The sequence below is a fragment of the Epinephelus moara genome, chromosome 18 (genome assembly GCF_006386435.1).
Source record: "Epinephelus moara isolate mb chromosome 18, YSFRI_EMoa_1.0, whole genome shotgun sequence".
In the NCBI taxonomy this organism is placed as follows: Eukaryota; Metazoa; Chordata; class Actinopteri; order Perciformes; family Serranidae; genus Epinephelus; species Epinephelus moara.
In genome coordinates this window covers 15,698,092-15,721,958 of record NC_065523.1, presented here as the reverse complement: position 1 = coordinate 15,721,958, position 23,867 = coordinate 15,698,092, and the positions used below count along the sequence as shown (strand labels likewise).

At 40.9% G+C, this 23,867-nt stretch overlaps 1 protein-coding gene across 3 annotated transcripts; it reads right to left on the bottom strand.

The window, feature by feature from the left end:
* Positions 1–1,117: 1,117 nt before the first annotated feature.
* On the bottom strand, positions 1,118–23,288 carry LOC126404896 (alpha-2,8-sialyltransferase 8E-like). 3 transcript variants are annotated; one of them, XM_050068297.1, is made up of 7 exons: positions 23,117–23,288; positions 11,981–12,055; positions 7,139–7,213; positions 6,559–6,703; positions 2,253–2,365; positions 2,038–2,130; positions 1,118–1,964 (listed from the first exon to the last, which is right to left on the bottom strand). In XM_050068297.1, the coding sequence occupies exons 1-7, from the start codon at positions 23,215–23,217 to the stop codon at positions 1,493–1,495; spliced, it is 1,074 nt and encodes a 357-aa protein (XP_049924254.1). In that variant the 5' UTR covers positions 23,218–23,288; the 3' UTR covers positions 1,118–1,492. The 3 variants fall into 3 exon arrangements, with proteins under 3 accessions (XP_049924254.1, XP_049924253.1, XP_049924255.1); XM_050068296.1 differs by lacking the exon at positions 23,117–23,288 and adding an exon at positions 21,621–22,051; XM_050068298.1 differs by lacking the exon at positions 11,981–12,055.
* Positions 23,289–23,867: the final 579 nt, after the last annotated feature.

The following is a 23,867-nucleotide window of genomic DNA, read 5'->3' as shown; positions in this document are numbered from 1 at the left end:
GAGTGGTAGGATCTTCTGCTTGTGATAAGAGAACATCTGAGTCTTTGAGACTATAAACATCTCCAGACTTCCCCAGTGTAACAAATTAACCAGGCCAAACTTATTGAATTAAACAAAAATGACGAACAATAAACAAACATGCATACACACACACACATACACAATGTGCATATAACATCAGGCTGCTAGCAACACTGACATTCTCCTCTGAAGACAGTTACATCACAGTGAGTTTGCTGTTATATTCACCTGTCTGAATGTGAGTCTTGTGTACCTCAAAATCCACCTCTGCTACAGGTTTAACTCCTCTGCTTGTTTATTCTTAAGGCATAATGCAACCAGTTCAGTAAGCCTCTCTGTCCCACTATAACCAGTCCACTACCCCTCTCTGTCCCACTATTACCAGTCCACTAAGCCTCTCCATCCCACTATAACCAGTCCACTAAGCCTCTCCGTCCCACTATTACCAGTCCACTAAGCCTCTCCGTCCCACTATAACCAGTCCACTACCCCTCTCTGTCCCACTGTAACCAGTCCACTACCCCTCTCTGTCCCACTATTACCAGTCCACTAAGCCTCTCTGTCCCACTATTACCAGTCCACTAAGCCTCTCCGTCCCACTATAACCAGTCCACTACCCCTCTCTGTCCCACTGTAACCAGTCCACTAAGCCTCTCTATCCCACTGTAACCAGTCCACTAAGCCTCTCTGTCCCACTGTAACCAGTCCACTAAGCCTCTCTGTCCCACTGCGCTAATCAAAGTTTCCAGTCACTCTGAGCTGAATGACACCCTGTGGTCACATCAGGGATTATTGTTACAAAAGGCAGAAAGGCCTCACACACCTCACTGAAGATAAAAACTCCTCAGATCGCAGAAAACATAGATAAAGGATTGGTTGAAGTGTAAATAAAAAGTTTGATGCTAAATGTTGCTAATAAATCAGTGGATCAGCCAAATCTGTAGTTTGTAAAGAAATGCTGCATGAATCTTGGCAGGTTTGGGGCATGTTATGGCTCATTGACACTATATTATAGAAGCTGAGACCTCTTAAGAAAAGCTTTTGAATTCCACTCCAGCAACGAAATACAAATATATATATATATTTTTGATAAATATTTATTCACTTTAACATTTTTCCAAAAATAGAAACACCCACATGATTCTAAAACTGGCTCAAAAAGAGTTATCTAGTTTAGTCACCTTCATTATGTAAATTATTTCTCTGAATGAGAAATACACTGTTCAGACTTTAAAAAGTATGAAAGGCAATGCTCCGATTTACACAAGACTGACACAAGTCTCAAGACAAAAGCAAATTATCCCATGGTCAGTTATTTAACTGTCATCAGCGATTGTGTAATATAAGGCACTGCAATATAACCCCCACAGGGTCCTCAAAAAAGATCATAATTTAAATCAAAAAAAGATAAAATAACTCCCTCCGGCCTCAAGCTGGAACATTGGTGATGATAAACACAGTTTTGGGAACTTTAATCTGATGAACAATCTTCCAGGTGAAGCCTGAGAATCCCCTGATTGTGCAGCCGCAACAAGAGCTCAAACTCACTCGACATGGTGTGGACTCCTTTTTTAGGTGCTACGTCATCATAGTAGTGGTTATTCAGGGCGTAGAGTCCATGCGGGTGATTACCGTAGGGCCAGAACCCGTACAGATGCACGTTGGTACAGAGTTCCAGCGCCAGGCTAACCATCATGAGGCCGGTGCTGTGTCGATTTTCTTTTAGGCCTTGGGAGCGCCAGAAGCGGACCAGACTCAGGAGGTAGTCGGGATTTAAGTACACAGGCCGCATGGGGATTTCAAAGTCTTCAACACTGTAGGCAGCCCGCTGGCACACATTAGTGTTAAAGCCATAGGAGAAGGCGGGACAAAGCAGCAGGGAGTTGCCGTAGCTATGCAGGCTGTCCGCAAAAGGACGGTGGCGCTCCAATAGAGATTGATACCTGAAAACAAACAGCAGATGTCAAGCAACAAGACAAAAGGAAGGATATAAGGTCCTTAAATCCTCTTGCTCACTTGAATAGAAAGATGCTTGGATTTGCTGTCACAAGGTCAGTCTTGATGCCCACATCTTCCTCATAGCCATTTTCCAAAGGAGGTAGGTTGCACCTGAACAAACAATAACAAGATATAGAGATCGTCAAAAGCAATTTTCAATCAAGGGGAATTTAATTATGTTGATAAAGGTTGTTATCAGCCTTTCAGCGCACTACAACAGACACCTTTCTCACCTGATAACAAACTGAGCTGAATCGATCATCTTTCCACAGCTGCTGTTGGTCAGGATCCCTCCGTTCCCAACAATAGCACATGTGTCCCGTGTTTTATTTTGAAAAGGATGCTCCTGGAATGAACACCAGCAGAAAAGGTTTTACAAAACATTTTTTTCAATTCAATTTTTTTTTTTTTAAATATATATCCCAGTATCACAAATCAAAATTTGTCTCAGAGGACTTTACAATGACACCCACTGTCCTTGAACCCTCGTAGCAATTAAGAAAAAAAGTCCCATACAAAATAAATTTACATGGGGAAAACAATGGAAGAAACTTCAGGAAGACCAACTGAGGAGGGATCCCTCTTAGAGGATGGACAGATGTGTAACAGATGTCGAGTGTACAAAACAGACCAAGATAATAAACTTACAGTAAAGACAGTCCGTATGACAAAATGATACACAGAGGGAGGGTGGGAGAGAGAGACAATAAAACTGATCCTGATTGTATTATACCGTGTGTGAAAGAGCCATATTAAGGGAGGGAAATCTATGACCTGATCTTCGGACCAGTTTTATGGGCTTTTACCAATCTATCATCAATATTTTTATGTTTTTCTATTGACGAGGTGTGGTCAAAGCAAACGGACATGTTGTACTTTATTGTTCATAAGTGACAAGTTTAAAGATAAAACACTCATAACCTGTTTATAAAACCCCCAGAAAGTTAATGAGCTGTAATATTAAAATCAATTAATATTACAGTTAAATCAATCATAAAATTGGGTAAAATACTTAAAATCATTCACATGGCTAAAATGGCTAAATTGTTTTTAAAGTTGTTTATATTAACGTACATTGTTTATTTTATTTCTTATTGATTAATTTAAGATGTAAAAGTGTTGTATCCATGCTCTACAAGGTGGTCTTAATCTAAGCTCCTGAGATCTTGAGGATGAGGATGAAGAAAACTTGCGAGAATTGTCAAGAATGTCCAAACAGAGGGGTGGAGGACCGGATATCTCTCACATATTAGATTGGTGGGAAGATGGGGTCCCCATACACCTTACTAGTTAGGGCTGCACGTTATGCAAAAATTAATGAATAAAATAAGAATCATTTTGTGATTATTTTGGCAGATATTGTGATTGCAATATGAATCACAACTTAAGTGCGAATAATAATTTTTGCATTTCAGTTTCACTGAGAAGAAAACTGGGGTCTGTACCAAATAAGCATGTTCCCTAAATGTGGAATATGATTCGTAGCCTGGACATCTCTTTTGACATGGTGTTCAATGGGGATTGACTAGCTTCTGTAGCCAGCCTCAAGTTTCATTTTTTCAGCCCCAGAGGTCTGCGCCTGAAAAAGAGTTGAGAGTACTGCTTTTCCCATTCTGCCTGCTCAGTCCTTCCTTCAGTCTCTTTCTCACTTCCCCATCCATCATTGCAGTTCTCCATTTGTCCATCAGATGGATGTCTCTCTCACTTATCTGCCCATTTGTTTCCACCTTCCATCATTAGCCCTGCAGTACCAGCCAGGTTGGCAGTACAAAACTATGAGTGTATTCCCTTCCCCATTGTCAATGGCGCCTGTGTGTCCTGTATACTCCATTCTGCGACTTCGGTAAACTTTGCTCTCAGTCAGGGGCGACTGCTCTGAGACAACAAGGGAGGCTGAACTTCCCCTAAAATTTCACAGAAGAAATGGTCAAATATGCACTATTGAATTTACAGTAAAATAAGAATTTACATTGCATTAAACATGTGCTAGGATGCGTTTAACATCATGACTATGATGTTCAAACATCAGTTGTTTATCACCAGTTTTCAATCGCGACCTCCCTGTCATACATTCTCGTGTCAGCATGGTGGACGCGGAGCCTCCAAGCATTCCTATGAGACAGCGCTGAGCAGGTTTTTGTCATGCAGCAAAGCGAGACGGTCATTGGATAAATGCGACAAAATATATTTGCGACTGCCGTCTGGAGTTCTTTATTTCTATAAGTGATACAGCTCATTTTCACAGTTAAACCCACCTGAAAATCTTTGAGGTGTGTTTTGCTGTGGTTCTATGGCATGAGTGTGGTTGAAAAACGGCTTCAATTAAATGTTCTTTTTATAAGTTACTGCCTCGCTACAATATGACAGATTTTATCATGTAAAACTTAAAGTGAGCTTCCCCTGTTTGAAAGACCAGCAGCCGCCACTGCTCTCAGGGTACCAGTGTTGACAGTTGGAGCTGCTTTGCTTTGAAAACAGTTCCACTTGTGTGACAGAGAGGCATCAACATACCTGAGGTTAAAGGCATGGCAAGGCAAGGCAAGTTCATTTTTATAGCACAGTTCAACAGAAGGTAATTCAAAGTGCTTTACAGAGACATTAAAAGCAACAAGACACAGTAGAATAATAAAAGGCATAAATCAGCAGTGTGTAGTTAAAAAGTACGGGCAGTAGAATACAGCAGGTAAGTATTTAATCTAAGAGTACGCTTCAGTAAACAATAGTGTTTTTAGCCCTGATTTAAAGGAGCTGACAGTATGAGCAGACCTCGGATCTACAGGAAGTTTGTTCCACAGGTGAGGAGCATAATAACTGAATGCTGCCTCACCTTGCTTGGTTCTTGTTCTTGGAACAAAGTCAAGGTATGAACTTTTTTCTGGAGTGGAGCCATTTTCAAAGAAACTGTGTCTCATGTTATGACTATTTGTCTGCCACAGTTGCCTTTATCATTAAATTCAATACGTGCGTTTATTATATTACTTCACATGTTGAGTCATCTTACTGTGTGTTGCTTTTGTCAGTGGTCAGAAGATATGAGTTGTACTTTTCTTAGTCAAATTTGTTTTCAAATCCTGCTCGTAGCAAATTATTTTGATTTGATTTGATTTTGCTTTATTATCAAAAAAACAAATGAAATTTGTCTTGCGTCCCAGAATGTCAACTGTTTCACCCTTAAACAAAAATACAAAACAACATTTAGCCAAAAAACAAAAACAAACACACAGCAAATGCTACAAATCATAACAGACATTTCAAAAAGTGGATGCAGTGCAACAAATGAATCATTCTCTATTACCGTCAGTATTCAACTCAGGCGCACTGAGGCTACATTGAAGCCATACTTTGATTTAACCTCGTGAGACCTGAGCTTTTGTTAGGTATGCATTTTTAATCTCTCCTAGCTATTTGGGATCAGTAGGATCTGGTAAGTATAAAAAACTAAGCATTGTCTTTAAACAGGAAGTAGTATTTGAAGTAAATTATGTCCTCATATGGGGACATTGGGTTTATTTTTAATAGCCACAAGTGTGTAATAAAGTATAAAACAGTTCATTTAAATGCCTGAACATTATTCATTTTGTAACTCTGTATGAATTTTCCTTGCTCTTTACACCAAGCTGGAAAGTCCCTTTTGTCTGTAGGAACAGTCTGTCACTCCTAATTGTGTGAAATGCTGCAATAACATAGTCCCAATGTCCACAGACGAGATGATAATAAGGTCCCAATGTCCTCAGTTACTTCCTCATTAACAGTGTCTTAGCTTGTTACTGTAGCAAAAACTGGTCAGATTTTGTATACGATATTAAACTGCAAACATTATTAAGCATAAATAAAGAAGTTTCAACCATAAAATTTGTTCAGGTTTTGTACCTTGTCCACTGTTGAGTCAGTGTCAGCTGCAGACTGACTTGGCAGAGATGGCTGCCATCTTGTTTTACATGTATTACTGTAGTTTATTTGTACGAGCTTTTGTTAGCACTACATGGCACAAAAAAAGTGTCCACGAACGAGAACAACAGGTCTGAGTTAAGCAGAATGGAGTATAAGGTGCAGCAAACCCAAAATGTGATGTCCTCATATGAGGACGCAGGGTCTCAGGAGGTTGATGTGTTGACAGACTGAGGAAGTCATTTGTTCCTCAGTCAATCAGGTCAATCAGTCCTGTGGGACTCTAAATCTTCTGTGTGATGGCAAAAGCTAATATTCTTTAAAAAATGTGTGAGCAGGGTTGAAATGATGTATGCTGAAGTCATATTATATTGTATGAAACAAATATAACCTGCAAATGTGGGTGCTGTCTGTGTTTTTGCCCCACAAAACAGTTTTGGGGAAATTTCATAACAAATAAAAAAAAAAAAGCCATGATCCAGTGTGTGTCATCATGTGTGTCAAAGAGCCAACATGTGAGTAGACATGTGACCCAACTTGCCAGACCAAAGCAGTGAAATAATCTCAGTGATGAAACATTTCAGGAACAATCAAGACACCAAACAAGCAGCAGGTGGTAATGATGGTAATATTCATGAGGGTCAAACATACCTTTGCGAAGGTGCTAAAAATCTTCGACGTCACCTTGAGGGTCCTCGTCTTTTCCCCGTCGTACACAATCTGAGATCCCACCGGAGTGTTGGCCTGAGTAATGATGGCCTTGTCAAAACCATTGCACTCAGAGCTCAGCTGTAATCTGGGGAACCCAAAGGTATTTATTAAATAACATACAAGACAGTCAGGAGCGTTGGCACTGACTGAGCTTCATTATTTGCAAAATACAGCAGGAGCCAAGGTCCTCATCTGACGAAAGATAAATGTGTTAAGATTTTATTATTTTTATTTTATATCAGAAAGCAAATGGACTCAGCTGCAGCTGTTCATTAATGTGCCCCTCCTGAGCATGGCTTAATGTACAGTTCATTGGAACTACATTTTAAAATCATACTCATTGTACATTCCTGAACTGTATGGACAATTCTTGCCTGTATGACCTGACACTGGAGATACAGCACATCTGTGCATGCATAGACAAATTTCATTGCAGTTCTGGTTATCTTTTTGTTTTGATTCATTTATGTATTTATTTATTTCACAACTTTCAGAATAAAATAAATCAAAAATAAATTACCTGATTTTTTGGTAATTGTACTCGTGCTTCTCCCAGGTTTTAGAATAAAGCTCTTTCACTTTGTCAAGGATCTCTCTGTGACACACACATGGAAACGCACACACAAATACACAGTCAGGTGTATGATCTCTGTAGTGTTGACATGACTTGCTCTGATTCAGTTTCAGTTTCAGTTTATTTTATTTTATTTACAAAAGGACAGTACACATTAATCAACAGTGTGATTAAAGCATAAACAAAAGAATGCAATTTAGGGAGAAGCAGTGATGGTGTTTGCCAGTGGCGTCATTAGGCCTATTTTAGGGGGGCTTCCTTCAATTTATTTATTTATTTTTTTTTACAAAAAAGTGCCGACAAATTCAATATAATGTGGCCAGAATATGAGTTTAAATAAATAATCACATAACCAGTCATTATAAACTTAAATATGATCATAAATCTTAGTTTCCCTTCACTTCATAGTGGAAGGTAGAGAGTCCGAGTCAGTGCGTCGTTATCCAATCCATTCCACTTGTGCATATAGAGCACGCCCACATCACTGAAATCCAGTCCACGTTTTCCCTGCAACCTAGGTTGCACTCGGTACCTGGGTACCTGCAGCATGTGTATACCGAGAGCGGAGCACACAGAACCGACTAGAGCAGCGTTAGGAGAAGAACGTGAACAAGAATGGATATACGAAATTTTTTCAGGAGAGTAAGTATTCATCACTGCTGATAGTAACAATAAGTTAGCTCCAGCCCCCCAGCTAACAGCAGAAAGTCCCATGTAATTAATGAACCAAATGCTCCCTGTTTGACAAATAAAAACCTGGCTTGCACACTCTGTAGGAGAGAGCCCCCTGCCTCCAGCATCAGATGCACACAGTGAAACAGGAGCTGAGCTCATTCACGTATGATTATGTGAATAATAATAATAATGACAATAAGAATGATGATGATGATGATGATGATAATAATAATAATAATAATAATAATACACTAATAATAATCACTCCACCACCCCTATTGACCTGTAGGAGTCAGGGCAGAGGAGCAAAGAGAGTGAGAGGGGAGAAACCTCTACTGGAAAGGTGAGTCTAAAGGATTTCACAGGATAGAGTCATTTGTGATGCAGACAGTCTTGGATTTTTATGGAACTCGATATGAATATGAAATATGAAACATTTCAGTCCAGGTGCACCGTATAAAACTTATTTAACTTGAGCTTTTATTTAGGAGAGTAATGATTGGAAAGTGGAGATAGCCAAGAGAGAGATATATAAGCCAAATAAGCCTGGCCCAAATATTTTCAAGAGTACCTTAATATACCTGTAATTTAAGTAATTAAGTAATATTTTTCAGGGCTTGAAATAACAACCATTTTAGTCACATATGTGCCCAAAATGTAATCTGTGCAATTTCAAAATATTTGGGAGTAAACAATTATTGTGTTGTGAGCGAAAGTCATGGCATTAGCCTCTTTGTTGATCAGTTATTAATTCAATAAATTGTGTTTTAATGTATCTTGAAGGGTCAGGCAGAAGGAGATGCGGAGGGAGAAAAAGATCAACAGGCAAGGTCAAGGCAGAGAGAGCAACGGGATCCAGAGATGGATCAAGAGGCAGAGGAAGATCAAGATATTACAGAGAGAGAAGGACAGCAAACAGACCAAGAGAGGGAAACTAATGAAGCAGCTGCAGTATCTCACTCCACTACAGGGTTCGATTTAGGTGACAAAGACACAGGGCCCAGACAGGTAAAGCTGAAGAGCTACCCACAAGATAGTTTTGGTACGCAGAAGCGAGCATTTCACCACAGCTGGTTTGAAAAGCACAACTGGTTAGAATATTCAGTCAATCAGAATACAGCTTTCTGCTTCCCATGTAGAGTGTTTGGCAAAAACATCAAACATGATAGTTTGGTCAGTAGTGGTTGCAAGAACTGGAAGAAAGCTTTAATCATCTTTGGCAAACATGAAATTGCACAAACACATAAGGACAGTGTTGTTGCATGGAAAAGCTACCAGGCAACTAGAAAACAGGGAGACGTTGCACAGATGATAGCATCTGCAAATGTGAGTGAGATAGTAGAGAGAAGAGAATATCTCAGGCGAATTGTTGCAGTCACTTCTATGTTAGGGAGACAGGGACTCCCTTTTCGTGGCCATGATGAAGGAAAAGACAGCACAAACAGAGGGAATTTTCTTGCGTGCATGGAGCTTTTGAAGGAATTTGATCCTTTTCTTCAAAAACATAACCCCCCATCAAATGCTCAGTATATCTCAGCAACCTCCCAGAATGAGATGATTGACTGTTGCGCCCAGGAAGTGACAAGTGTCATTGTATCTGAAATGACAAAGTCCAAAATCTATGCCATCATGGCAGATGAGGCAAGAGATGTCAAATCAGAGCAGTTAGCTGTTTGTGTCAGGTATGTGTCAGACGGGGCAGTGAAGGAACGTTTCCTAGCACTTGCAGAGATGAAATCATTTGATGCCCAGTCCATTGCAAATGAGCTGCAGCAGCAGATTCAAAACAATGGTCTTGCAGAGCTTAAGTGTGTAGCACAAACATATGATGGTGCAGCTGTCATGAGTGGGACCACTGGAGGTGTACAAGCACATTTTAGAAGGCTCCATCCTGAAGCTATCTATGTGCATTGTTATGCTCATGAACTCAACCTGGTGTTGTGCCATACTTGCAAGGCCATCCCAGAGGCTGTGGAGCTTTTCAGCTTGTTGGAGTGTGTGTACTCTTTCTTCAGCACCTCCCTAGTGAATCATCATAAGTTCATGGAGGCTCAGACAAGGCTTGGATTGACAACAGTTGAGCTTGTGCAACTTTCAAACACTCGCTGGGCATGTCAGTTGCGGTCAATCAGTGCAGTTCTTGACACATTGTCTGCCATTTTGGAGTGCCTTTCTGCTAGAAGAGCCCCCATAGCTGTTGGTCTCAGAGCAAAACTCTATAAGTTCTCAGCAGTCTATGCACTACTGATGTTTCAGTCACTTCTGTCTGTAACCGAAGGACTCCACAAGCTCCTTCAGAAAGAGACTTTAGACCTGGCAGAAGCTTTGATCTGCAAACAAGCAGTGTGTGACACACTTAAGGGCAAACGCACAGATGCATTTGCCACAGAGCTTTATGAGAGAACCAAAGCCCTGTGCCACACCCACAGTATCCCTGAACAAGGTGCCAGGACAAGGCATAAACAGAGGAAAATGGATGATTTTGTGCTGGAGACAACTGCAGGTGTATGCACTGAATTGAACAACTCAGACACGTTGAAAAGAGAGTTACTTTTCCCTTGTGTGGATAGGATGGTTGGCGAGCTTGAGCAAAGATTTTGCAGTGTAGATACAGGGCTACTAAAAGGCATCCAGGCATGCAGTCCTAAATCTGAGAACTTCTTGAGTGAATCACACTTGAATGAACTTGCAAAACACTACAGCATTGACCTGAAAACAGAGGAGGTTCTGGTGGCCAGAAACTTTCTTGCCCGGAAAACAGAGGCTGGATGTTCACCTAAAGATATGTTGTCTGTGCACAACCTTCTTGATTCAGACATGTTTCCCTCTCTGAAGGCAACTGTTGGGATTTACAGGACCACAGATGGTTTATCATTTGGTAAAATCATCACTGGACAATTTAAAGGCTTTTTCCTCTGCATGCTCTTTGTCTTCAAACAAAGAGGGCTATGCAACACCCATCTCCACAGGAGATCTCACCTCACACCTCAGTGAGACTCAAGTCCCAAAACTTGATTGGACAAGACCTTTTACAGTGACATGTGACTCTGTGATGTCACAGGCATCTGTACAAGGTTTGCTCCCTTCAGATCTTTTTTTCTCTTCTTGCCATGGAGCTTCAACAGCTCACACCGCTCTCTGGCTGGGCTTGGAACAGCCCAGAGGCCTAGACCCTGGCTCCATAGCCCAAACCACTAAAGGAAGAGCAACTGATCACAGACTCTGGCAAACACAAGGTTTGCAACTAGCTTTCCAGCAACAAGGAACTAAGTGAGTTAGCACCCAGCGTCTAACTCTGCAAGGACCCCGAGCGACCAGCTTCCTCGGATCAGAACCTTTGGAACAAAGGACACAACAAAGACTGCAGCTGAAACCACACCTTCTCGGCCTTCTTCTGCCGGCTAACAAAGCAGTACACCGCCGAGTGAGGTAAATATATGTTGACCCCAACACAACCATCCAAGTTGCCCTAACAGTGCCTGTAAGCAGCTGCTCGTGTGAAAGGTCCTTTAGTGCACTGCGTCGGCTGCACTCCTGGCTACGTCAAACAATGGGTCAGAAAAGACTTCACAGTCTTGCAGTCATGTCAATTGAAAAAGAGGCACTTCAGCACCTAAATCACAATAGAGTGATAGACGCCTTTGCCACCCTGAAAAACAGACAACATTCTTTGATGCTTCCACCATCCAAGTAACTGCCAATTGTAGCCATGTTATTTTAAAATGGTGTACTTTGTGAGAACACAGTGCTCTTTTTTTTTGCATACAGTTTTGGATAATACATGTGGGCTCTTAATGAATAAGAAGCATTGGTTAAATACGGCACTGTAACTATATGGATTTTTTCTTTTTTTGTTGTTGTTAATGCTGTAAACATACAGTACTTCCTGTGTTTGTTGTTGTACTGTATTAAAAATGTAATGGTGGCCTAAAACTTTTACACAGTAAAGTATGTCTGAATAAATCTAAATCTGTCCAGAAAGTGGAAAAGCAATTTCTCAGTTTTTGTTAGCTGTTTGTGAAATTAAACGTTCGCTCACATCCTGTGCATCTCCTGGGGGCTAAGCCCCCCCTGTCCTTAAAACCTAGTGACGCCCCTGGTGTTTGCTCTTACTTGCAACCTTCACAGAGTTTAGTGGGTGGAGGATGGCTTTTCTTGTGGCGAGGCGGACTGTGGGACACCGCATCACTGTGGAGATCAAAGAGAACATTAAAACAGGAGAAACAGGAGAAACAGGACAGGCGGGTAAAAGGTTGAAAAGGTTTGCCAAAATCAAACAAAGGAAATGAGCACACAGTTGCCACTGAAACAATGGCATTCCGTGCTGAAGCTGATAAACAATCAGTAAACAGAAACTATGACTAATGACCTATAATGACCCGGAGAACTGTGGCACTCTTTATATTGTACTCAAAGTACAACGAATTATGAATGAGGCAAAACATATTGAGCAGAATAATATCCACATGTCAAAGCACAGTTTGCATTTTAAACTTAAAATATGCAATTTATAGGCATGACATTTCAAGCACAGACTCACATGACTCCTTATGAAATGTATTCAGAATCAGAATCAGAATCAGAAATACTTTATTGATCCCCGAGGGGAAATTATTTATGTTACAGGTGCTCCTTGCAAGAGAGGAAAGATACGTGAAAATATAAGAAATTTGAACAATAGTATTTACAAATATATAGTTAAATAAACAGGAATTATTTACAAACATAAACGTAAATAAATATATATATATATACATATATATATTGTAAACTGAACAAGATTATTTACACAAACAGAATATATACAGTCTGGACAAAAAGAGCCAAATCAGCCTCTTTTTCTCAACATCAAAAGTCATTTCACACTCAGTACTTTTTTCTTCACTGCTTTGTGCACTCTGGTAAAGAGTGTGAAGGTGGACAAAGACTGTCAAAGTGTTCGAGAGCCCTAACCCTCCCAGAGTGTTTTATTAGTGGCCAAATCGTCAGGAAAGGGCCTTTTTAAGGACATGTCCCATGACAAGCAAAAACGCATTCACATCACATCTCTGCTTGTGCTTTGCTAGACACCTACTCTACGTTCTCTTCTCTCCACTTAAATGGCTCTTGTTTCTGGTAAGTAGGAACAAAACTTTTTTCTTTAAAATGCTACTTAAGATGTTACGAGAGTTTGTGTCTGATTTTTTTTTAAATTCTACTGGAGTTTTAAAAACAGCTCTAAGATGCCTAGAAGAATCCCAGGAGTGGGAAATTTCATCAGCAGCTCTGGAAAAAAGACCACAGTTCTTAGGTAATGCGTTGCACACACATTGTTATTTACATTTAGATATTTCTGTATTGTCTATGAGACAAAGAGATATTTGTATAACACAGAAAAGTTTGTGATTTTTCTGTAGAGGAGCAACATCTATTTGATGAAATTCTGTGCTGAAGGGACGACGAATGCTCTCGGCCAGTTGCTGTAAAGAAGAAATCTCCCGCCAAGAACTCTGGAAACTGTTGTGAGTAATCTTTATCTAAAACGTGTGAAATCAAAACTGTTGTTAAAATAAATCTGTTTTAATTACAACCTGGATCTATTTTTAATTTATTAACATATATGGGCGTCAAACAATAGACTGTGTTTACATGAAAGGCAAAGAGACGAATCATTACCAGAGTTGTTCTCATACACCCAAGATCTGTCATGAGGACTCTGATAGCCAGAACTTCAGAGATCTGGTGAAACTGATCACCCCAGAGAACAAATTTGGAAAGCCCACTCAACCAACCTGAGAAGATCCCACACAGTCACTACTCTTTATCCAAAACGTGTAAAATAAAATATAAAACTGTCGCTTAAATAATTCTGTTTTAATTTCATCTTGGATATGTGTTTTGTATTTGTCAAAATGGAGAATCTCACACAACACCTCGGGCACCAAACAACAGGAACAGACTGTGTTTGCATAAAAGGGCAAAGAGGCCAGTCAGTACCAGGAAGACCTGTGCAGAGCACTACATCACCTGCATTGGCAATTACAATCACGGACAGTCCAGACATAGGGGACATTGGTCATTTAGATTTGAAAAATATTTTTTTCAATTCCACCCCTATTGCAGAGGGGTCAGACATCGAAAACTGGACGAAAGCCCTGATAGAGTGCTACAATGCACATAGTTTCAGTGCAGATGAAATCCACACAACAGCAACACACAGTGAGACAAACTACACCACACCTATGGTACAAAGAGAAGCAGTAAGGCTCAGCTACAAATATGGTATAGAGCGGTAAGCAGTTCTTCGTTCAATCCCCTTGGGCTTTCAGTTTGTAGAGTGTGGATCCAATATGCTTCTATCTGTAACATAAGTCTATCCCTATCACCACCTCTTTTGCAAGGATGTATCATTTCTATACCTTGAAATTTGAGGGAGCAAACATCATGGCCGGCTGAATGGAAGTGTCTTGTCACCGGAGATTTTTCATCATTTTTCCTCATGCTACTCTTATGTTCAGAAACCCTAGTTTTCAACTCTCGTTTAGTTTTACCAATGTATGCTAACCCACAAGGGCATTTCAGAAGATATACAACAAATTTGGTTCTGCAGGAGATCCTACTTGTAATGTTTAACTTTTTGCCGGTGGGGATGTAAAAAAATATCCCCTCTGAACATAGCATTGCACTGGGCACATTTAAAATATAACAAATTACTTCCTGCTGGGTTAGACAAAAAATGTTGAGGAGGCACATAACAATCAGCTCTGACCAGGGTGTCCCTTAAATTCCTAGCCCACTTATTGGCAAAATTGGCCCTCCACTCTCCTTTTGTATGCCTCCTTAGATTCCCTGATGCCTCTCTTCAGTTCCACTCTTGCCAAGCCATAATGCTCTTTGTCCCCTGTCTGGAATGCAGAGTCCCGCTTTTTCAGCAGTCTTTTAACCTCCGCAGACATCCATGGTTTCTGACTGGGAAAGAACCTGATGTGTCTCGACAGTAATATTGTCCACACAGTGCTTGATGTATGCCATGTACAGTTTATTCTTATCAGTTCTGAACAAGGATGAAATCTCCTGGTCTACTAACCTGCAAAAGGTGGCTACAGAGGGATTATGAACAGGAGGAATGAATGTGCTTTTTGGTTTCAGATCTGACCGAAAAACTATCGGTTCAACAGGAGGAGAAAAGGCATGCTGCGTATGAGGGGGTGAGGGGAGTTTATTGTCAAAAAAGGCTCTTAGTTTAACAGATCTGAAGAACTTGAATAGTTCTACCCTGGTTTGAAAAGAGTTAGCAGGCTTAAATGGAACAAAAGACAAACCCTTAGACAAAATAGACAGTTCTTCAGGAGTGAGGCACCTGCTGGAGAGATTGATGACCTTTAACTCCTTCCCCGTTGTCTGCCGCTGGTATGTGCGGTGCTTCCTGCCGCCCCTCCGCGTCGGGCGTCTTTTGCGGTGGCTCTGGTTAAGCAGCGGGGTATGTCTAAAAAAGTGTGCGGTCCAGATGTAGTGGATGGGCCCTCGCTTCCTGAGTCCTCTGTGGACAGATCAATGATGAAAAACCCTCTTGTCTGTGTGGACAGCAGTGTGTGCCAGACAGCCATATGTAGATCCGGTTGTTCTTGTAGTCCAAAGTATCTCTCCGAGATTTCCTAATTTTCACTTCTGAAATCTCCTTCTCGTATGTGGCGATCAGCTCTGAGCATCTGCTTCGATGTTACGAAGTTGCTGGGAGCTGAATTTCGTTTTCATGTCTTTCTTTAGATCCATATTCCATCCATATTATCGGACTGTGTTTTAGAAAGTTCATCTTTTGTGAATTGGATCACCAGCAGCATTAAGTCCAAAGAGCAATTTATTCAACACCTCACACCATTTCTTGCAGAAGTCGTTATTGTGTCGACATAGTGTGGGTTCTTTGTTAATCCTGAGACCCCTCGGGATGCGTTTGTTGCGCCAGTATTGGGACAAGGTTGAGCTGTGGAGACTCATGCGAGTCCAACACAGGGCAGGAGGCATCTATGGGAAATAACATGCTTTCAGAGTCAGAGTCTGAAAAAGCTAGGGTAAAAGCTCTCGACTCGGTAAGTTTATCAATGTCTTGGTATGACATGTTGTCCACAGGAGGTGCGGCACTCAATGAATGAAGAACTGGTACTGTCGGGTGCACAGCTGCGATAAAGACTAAACAAACAAACAAAACAACAGCACTCATTGATCCATCTTCTTTTGTATTTTAATTGTGGACAGAAAACGAACACGTTTCAGCGTAAAGCCATCATCAGCGTGGAGAACAAAAGAAATGACAATACAAATATAGATAACCAGGTGAGACCCAAAGTCCAATCAGTGACAAGACCATATGATTATACAATAGGATCCATTTGTGCAAACACACAGCCAACTTGATGATGTCACCACCTCCGCTCGCCTTGGCTGTTGTACTGTGTTGTATACATGCATTTAGAATAAAACAATATAAACACAGCCCAGCCCTGCGTCTTTTCATTGTCATTGTAAGAAATTAATATGTATATGTTTTTAACGTTTCACTATAGAGTAGAGCACAGCACAGTAGAGTAGAGCAGAGTATAGTAGAGTAGAGAAGAGTATAGTAGAGCAGAGTATAGTAGAGTAGAGCAAAGTAGAGCAGAGTAAAGCAGAGTGGAGTATATCAGAGTAGAGCAAAGTAGAGCAGAGTAGAACAGAGCAGAGTAGAGCAGAATAGAGTAGAGCAGAGTATAGTAGAGTAGAGCAGAGCAGAGTAGAACAAAGTAGAGCAGAATAGAACAAAGCAGAGTAGAGAACAGAGCAGAGTAGAGCAGAATAGAGTACAGTATAGAGTAGAGCAGAGTAGACCAGAGTAGTGTAGATTACAGAGTAGACCAGAGTAGAGTAGAGCAGTGTAAAGCAGAGCATAGAGTATAGCAGAGTAGAGCAGAGCATAGTAGAGTAGAGCAAAGCAGAGCAGAATAGAGTAGAGCAAAGTAGACCAGAGTAGAGTAGAGCAGAGTCGAACAGATTATAGAGTAGAGCAGAGTATAGTAGAGTAGAGCAGAGTATAGTATAGTAGAGCAAAGCAGAGCAGAGCAGAATAGAGTAGAGCATAGTAGAGTAGAGTAGAGCAGAGTAGAGTAGAGCAGATTATAGAATAGAGCAGAGTATAGTAGAGTAGAGCAAAGCAGAGCAGAATAGAGTAGAGCATAGTAGAGTAGTGTAGAGCAGAGTAGAGTAGAGCAGATTATAGAATAGAGCAGAGTATAGTAGAGTAGAGCAAAGCAGAGCAGAATAGAGTAGAGTAGAGCAGATTAGAGAATAGAGCAGAGTATAGTAGAGTAGAGCAAAGCAGAGCAGAATAGAGTAGAGCAAAGTAGACCAGAGTAGAGTAGAGTAGAGTAGAGTAGAGTAGAGTAGAGTAGAGTAGAGCAGAGTCGAGCAGATTATAGAGTAGAGCAGAGTATAGTAGAGTAGAGCAGAATATAGTATAGTAGAGCAAGGCAGAGCAGAATAGAGTAGAGCATAGTAGAGTAGAGTAGAGCAGATTATAGAGTAGAGCAGAGTATAGTAGAGTGGAGCCGAGCAAAGCAGAGCAGAATAGATTAGACCAGAGTAGAGCAGAATAGAGTAGAGCATAGTAGAGTAGAGTAGAGTAGAGTAGAGCAGAGTAGAGTAGAGCAGAGTATAGTATAGTAGAGCAGAGTAGAGCAAAGTAGAGCAGAGTAAAGCAGAGTAGAGCAGAGCAGAGCAGAGCAGAGCAGAGCAGAGCAGAGCAAGACTTTGGACCACAAAATTATAGGGTTTAACTACTGACCATTCCATTTTGTCACTACCGAAATGATCATGTCACTACTGAAACTTTACCATAGGTTTTGGTAGTGACATTCCTAGCTATTTTTCAGGATAACTAAAGAATGCTAGCAGTCACATGGTTAACAAGCACATGTTTGAAGAGTTGTTCACACAGAAAAACATAATATTTTGCATAAACCCCCTAAATTTTTACATAATTGAAGAGAACATGTGTTCGGTAGTGACAACTTTAAAAGTTACACACTGATTTTCAGACTTTGGAAGACATTTATTTAAAAAATGATGGGAGTCAGCGACTTACCATGCAGCCATCTGGGACGGGGTTGCAGTACTACCCCCCTTCTCAGAAATTCAGGGGTGTGGCTAAAATCCAGACTCAACCAGAGCATTAAAACTCTTGTGTTTCGGTAGTGACATGAAAACAAGGGACACTATTTTTTTAGCATAGTTTCTTAATTTAAAAATTAATCCCACAATACATCTAAATCTTTCAACTTCTGTTTAAACTTAATCACAAAGATGTTTTAAATTACACTATTGAAAAAAATATGAAAAGTAACTATACAGTAGCTATCAAATAAATGTAGCTTGAGTAGAATGTACAGTATCTCCCTCTAAGTAAATGGAAATACCCAAAGTACATCAAATTTGTACTTAAGTAGGCTACAGTAGCTACTTGAGTAAATATATATATACTTAGTTACTGTCCATCACTGCATTTGTCTCATCATTATGCTTTCTGTCTACATTTTTATGGAGACTTGACAGTTTACTTGGTTCACCTAGAAAAAACAACAGCAGTTTAATATTGTATTAAGTCTAACATTTTATTGAAGTGTTGAGTTGTAGATTGTGGTGCTGTTGAACTGTACTGGATTATACTGACAGCAGATTCTCATTTAGTCTGTCCTCACCAATATAAATGGGATCAAACAGGTCAGATGTGAAAAGGAAAATTTTATTCAGCCCCAGTTCAGACATCAGGTATACAATTCATATCAGAAAATTAATATTTAAAATGCTGTTGAATAAATACTACAATAAATACAATTAATCTTTAAACACAATAAATAAATTACAATAACTTCTTAAAATCATTATTGAATGGTAAAAACACATAGGCCTAAATAAGCAAAAGAATGCAAAGAACAATAACATGTTACAACATTTAATAATATAAGAATATATCTTATACTGAAACTGAATATTGCCCATTAGACATTCCCCTAACGAATTACATTTCATATTTAACCACTACAGAGATATCAGCCACGAATTTCAAAAGGACTACCTGAGAGAGGTTGCTCTCTGGGGCAGCCTGAGCGCTCAAACACACGTTTATTATCTATGAGCGCTGACACCGCTAGATGACAGCGGTGTCAGCGCACATGAGCGCTGACATGAGCGCACATGAGCACTGACACCGCTGTCATCTAGCGGACCTCAGTCACATTCAACTGGGCTCTATATTAAAACATCGACCGCGGGTCTGACGTTTAAACTACGCATGAAAACACTATGTTCTGTGACAAAACAACAGTAACATATCGGTAATTATGGCTTACAATTGTGCACCTTTCCCTCACTTGTCATTTTCCGATGATTGTTGCGAAATGCATGCTGGGATACCTGGCTGTCTGAAGTCCACACAAGTCTGCTCCGATGCATCCCCGGTGAAATGGGTGTGGCGAGAACACATCCGGGAATTTGGACTGAACTTGGCTAGATGTGAACTTTGAATTGGAACAGTACTTGGGCTGTGACTGATGACGTGTCACAAGTCCACAAGAACGCAAGTCCGCACAAGAATGCATATTGAGAAACGGCTATAGACTTCCATGTAAAATGCTTTTTTTTCTAAATGCAGGCACTCCAATGCAATGCCCCAACGTGTTGTCGTCATACATAAACCACCAAGTACCATTCATGTGTTCCTCGGATGGTCCGATTTCCCATGTCGGGAAGTCGTTCTTACTTCATTGTGTGTTCATGAGCGTTTAGGTGGTAATGTGGAGACATCATGGACATTACAAAGAAGATGTGTTGTATTTTATCACTCAAAATGTTTAAAAAACACGTTGTCAACCGTTTCCACTGAAATATTGCTTTACGGCCGGAAACTCATTTTTCCGATTATTCCGACATCACATGAGGCAGCGCCACTGCGCAGCGGTCACATTCAAGATCAACATGGCTAATGTTTCCAGCTGATCCAAGAGGTTTTTTTTAACCATATAGGTTAACCATATAGGTTAAAAAGAAACGACACACAGTGCGCCCAAATTCACACCTGTTCGTTCCTCTCTATGGATTTTCTCCGCAACCGTTGGTGAGAAGCCACGCATATCACGTTAAACAGCGGAACTGTAGCTTTGTCGGACACTTGTCGGTAGTCCAATGTTTTCACAGCGAAAACAAATTATAAAGTTACACTAAAATTATGTATAACAGAGCTTTCATACAGCTTTGCACACACATTATTCTTGGATGGATTAATCGCGAATGCAGGGTCGCACAGAAATGCCACGCATATCATATGAAAGCGCAGGAGCAGAGCTTTCCACTGATACCACACACATCATTGTACTGTCATTCCATCACGCTATACATACAGATCAATCGTCTACAAAATGAAAACCTGACGAATTTCTTTACAATCCATTATACAGTTCTTGTTATCAGTCACTTTATATAGTGAGGAATATCGTATCTTACCACGTCTTAGGCTTGCGTGTGTTTCTCCCTGTCTATCCACATTTGTAGTCCAGCTTTCAAGATGCAAATATCTCCATATTGTCCAGTTGACACTCCATCAAACTTTGTATGACAAAACCAGCCACTTCACCTTTGCATACCCAGACAACTGCAGCCTAATTATGCATGCATGACAGGGCCGTAGTCACCATATACTGTACATTGAGGGGAACATGTCCCCCCCCAATGCCCAAAATGTCTCCCCAATATATAACTGAAACTGAAAAACAACAACAAAAAATGTTCAGGTCAGGTCAAAGAGCAGTGATACTATGTGATGTGCATTGTATTAAGTTGTAGGGTATGCCTGCATTTATTTCTTTAATCATAACACAAAATTAATTTCCACTTAGCTATAATAAAATGTTTTCTGATTAAGACTGAGAATGACTCAGTGAATACCTTACTCAGTTTTATTTGATTAATGGTAAAACAGGTCTCTGTTTACATTCAAAGGTATTTGTGTGGGCAAACTTATGAAAATCAGTCTGTTGATGACCACAGTGGATTGTTCAGTCATTGTAGAGCCAAATTAATTCAAATTTACCCATTGAACGGGTCACCTCAGCCATCATCACAACAATTGCCCCCCCTGAGAAATTTGGCAGGAGCCGCCACTGCTATGTAACACACCAAAGAAGAGGGGAAACCCTAAAAAGCATAATATGTCTCCTTTAAAACACCTACACAACACGCACGCACGCACGCATGCACGCACGCACGCACGCGGCCCACACACACATCAAGACAACCCTGACACTTTCCCTGTCTACAAAACAACTTTCAAGTCAGGGCAGGACAGGTTTTCTTGTGAAAACACACACACACACACACACACACACACACACACACACACACACACACACACCTCATGTTACTTGATTCTCCTCAACAGCGGATTGTTTCCGCTTTCTGCATAATGAAGAAAACTCTGTCTGTGTGTTTGTTCCACGTTTTTCTCCTCTCTGCTCCACTCTACCTGCCAGCCACGTTCACCTTATCAGCCCAACTCTGCTCACCTGCCTTACACAGCTGCAGCTCATCATAATCAGCCCTGCATATAAGCCTCTCCAGCACTCTCACTCGTTGCCAGACTGTTCTTCAGCGTCATGCGAGACTTTACAGCATTCATCTCCTGTCTGATCTCCTGTTGCCGACTCTTCCTGTTCCCGACCTGCTCTCCTCGTCTGCCTCCCGGTAAACTCACCTGCCTTCTGTCCCTGACCTCGTGCTCTGCCTCAGTGTTTCTGGTATCTGACTGCTCGGCTGGTAACGACTCCTCCGCCTGGCCTCGTTTATCCTCCTGCCTGCTCCCCATCGGTGCCTCTGCCTTCGCGGACTGCTCATCTGGCTACGACCCCTCACACCAAAAGAGAACTGAACTGTTTGGAGCCTGGGGCTAAGGAGCTTCCCCTCGGTTCCACGGCCGACTCCGGCCGCGTCTCTTCCCCTCGTCTGAGCCCCAGAGACTGTGTGAGGGCTTTCAGCCCGAAGAACGAACTTTATTCTGTGTTTATTCAGTCTGCTCCGTACCTTGTTTGCTGTGGTGAAAATAAAGGTCATTACCAACTGTTCCTGAGCGCCTGTGTACTGCATTTGGGTCCATACCACATCCTTCTCACTAATGTACAGTTTTAGCCCACTAACTATCCCACTATTGGCAATGGTGCTACTGTAGTTTCAATAAAGCAATCATACTATCAAATTCACAAAACCGCTGTCTGAATACATTGCTCTTCTTAATGGGTTCAGTTGACTATTTAATCTGCAATTTCCTATGACCTGTATCCCAAACACACACCATGTGAAACTGTACGTGGGCAACTGTGCACTCAATGGGAATGGACTAGTATACATAAATGTCAGAAAACACACCTGTAAAAATACATTTTAAACAACTTCCTTGACCATGGAATGCTTAAACAACCAGTTCCACCTATTTCATAATACACAAACACACACACACACAGTCACACTGGACACACGCACACTGTACACTCTCGTGCACATCACACACATGCCCTATACACACGTTTCAAAGGATATATCTTATTTACTTAGAAGTACATTGTGCCGTATGAGACGTATTCACTCATAACTGGGCAAAGAGTAAAATCAGCCTCTTTTTCTCAACATCAAAGTCATTTCACACTAACTACATCTTTCATGGCTGTATAAAGGAAGATCACACTACAACACCTAAAAAATCTGCAAAAACACAATCAGGAAAGACACTATCGTGCACCTAAGTTAGTTACTGTATAAAGGAAGCAAACTCAATAAACCCTGATACACTCCTTCCTTTAAAACACCTTTGAAGTTATGACTGGCCAGTTTTCTTTTTATTTACTACTATTGTATTGAAGAACATATACACATGATGCTGTATGAGACGTATTCACTCATAACTGGGCAAAAAGGGTTAAATCAGCCTCTATTTTTCACACTAACTACACCTTTCACTGCTGTGTGTCTTTTGACAAAGACAAAGACATGAGTGGTAAAACTGCAAAATGCTTCAATTTTCCCCCAATATCATTAGCTGCTATAACAATATATTCTCCCACTCTAGTCTTGTAGCCTTGTCAAACCCCAGCATGCCTCTTTATCATGCCTCTGTCTATCTTTTTACCCCCATTAACACACCTCCAGCACCAGAAATACAAAAATCTTCTTGACTTGAAAAGGCAGCTTTACACTTACCTGTTGTTGACCATGGACCAGAGGAAAGTGGTCAGCAGGGTCCCCAAACAAATAAAAGTGAACATCCAACAGATGCGTAATTTCAAACGCAGTACCCTCATAACTGTCCCCTCCTGCTTACCATTAGCCGTCTTATCTTTTGTTCTCACACTCTATCTCTTAATGCTTTCATTATTTGGTCTCTCTTGCCTTCCTTTGTTTTACTTTACCCACCCCCTCCCTTCACCTCCCCTTGCCACTCCTACTCCTGCTCCTGCCTACCTGTGTTGAAATAATGCCAACAGCTTTATGAGCTCAAACCAGTTGTATTTATCAGGGATACCACGCTGTGCACCCTCATCATCCGTCTATGTCTATGCAACAATGTCTATGTTCATACATGCATTCATGTGTTTGTGCCTTTTGTAAAATGTGCATTTCTTTGAGTGCCATCCTGGTAACCCCAAACAATTTTTTTTGTTTTACATATTCTTTGATGCTCCCTATGGGTTGGGAGTGAGTTGCAGCCCCAAGCAAAGAAGTTCAAGTGTATCAAGGTCTTGTCCATGCGTGAGAGCAAAATGGAACGTGAGATTGACAGGACAAAATTCCAAATCAATTTTTTGACCGTTGGCAAAAACGGTATCGGTGAAATTTGATTTGTGGTAGACAGATATTATTCAAGTCTTGGTGGGTTCAGTGTTTCTTATTTTTTTGGACTATTGTCAGTGTATTATGCTATCATCTGTTGCAGTACATTCACCCCCTCACG

What these genes read in the sequence shown, in the direction of transcription:
- LOC126404896 (XM_050068296.1), bottom strand. Translation starts at nt 22,009, where the DNA reads ATGCAGTACACAGGCGCTCAGGAACAGTTGGTAATGACCTTTATTTTC. An exon ending in AGGTCAGGGACAGAAGGCAG is followed by an intron (nt 12,056 to 21,620) that starts GTGAGTTTACCG and finishes TGATCTCCACAG; the next exon opens with TGATGCGGTGTCCCACAGTC. An exon ending in TACAATTACCAAAAAATCAG is followed by an intron (nt 6,704 to 7,138) that starts GTAATTTATTTT and finishes TGGGTTCCCCAG; the next exon opens with ATTACAGCTGAGCTCTGAGT.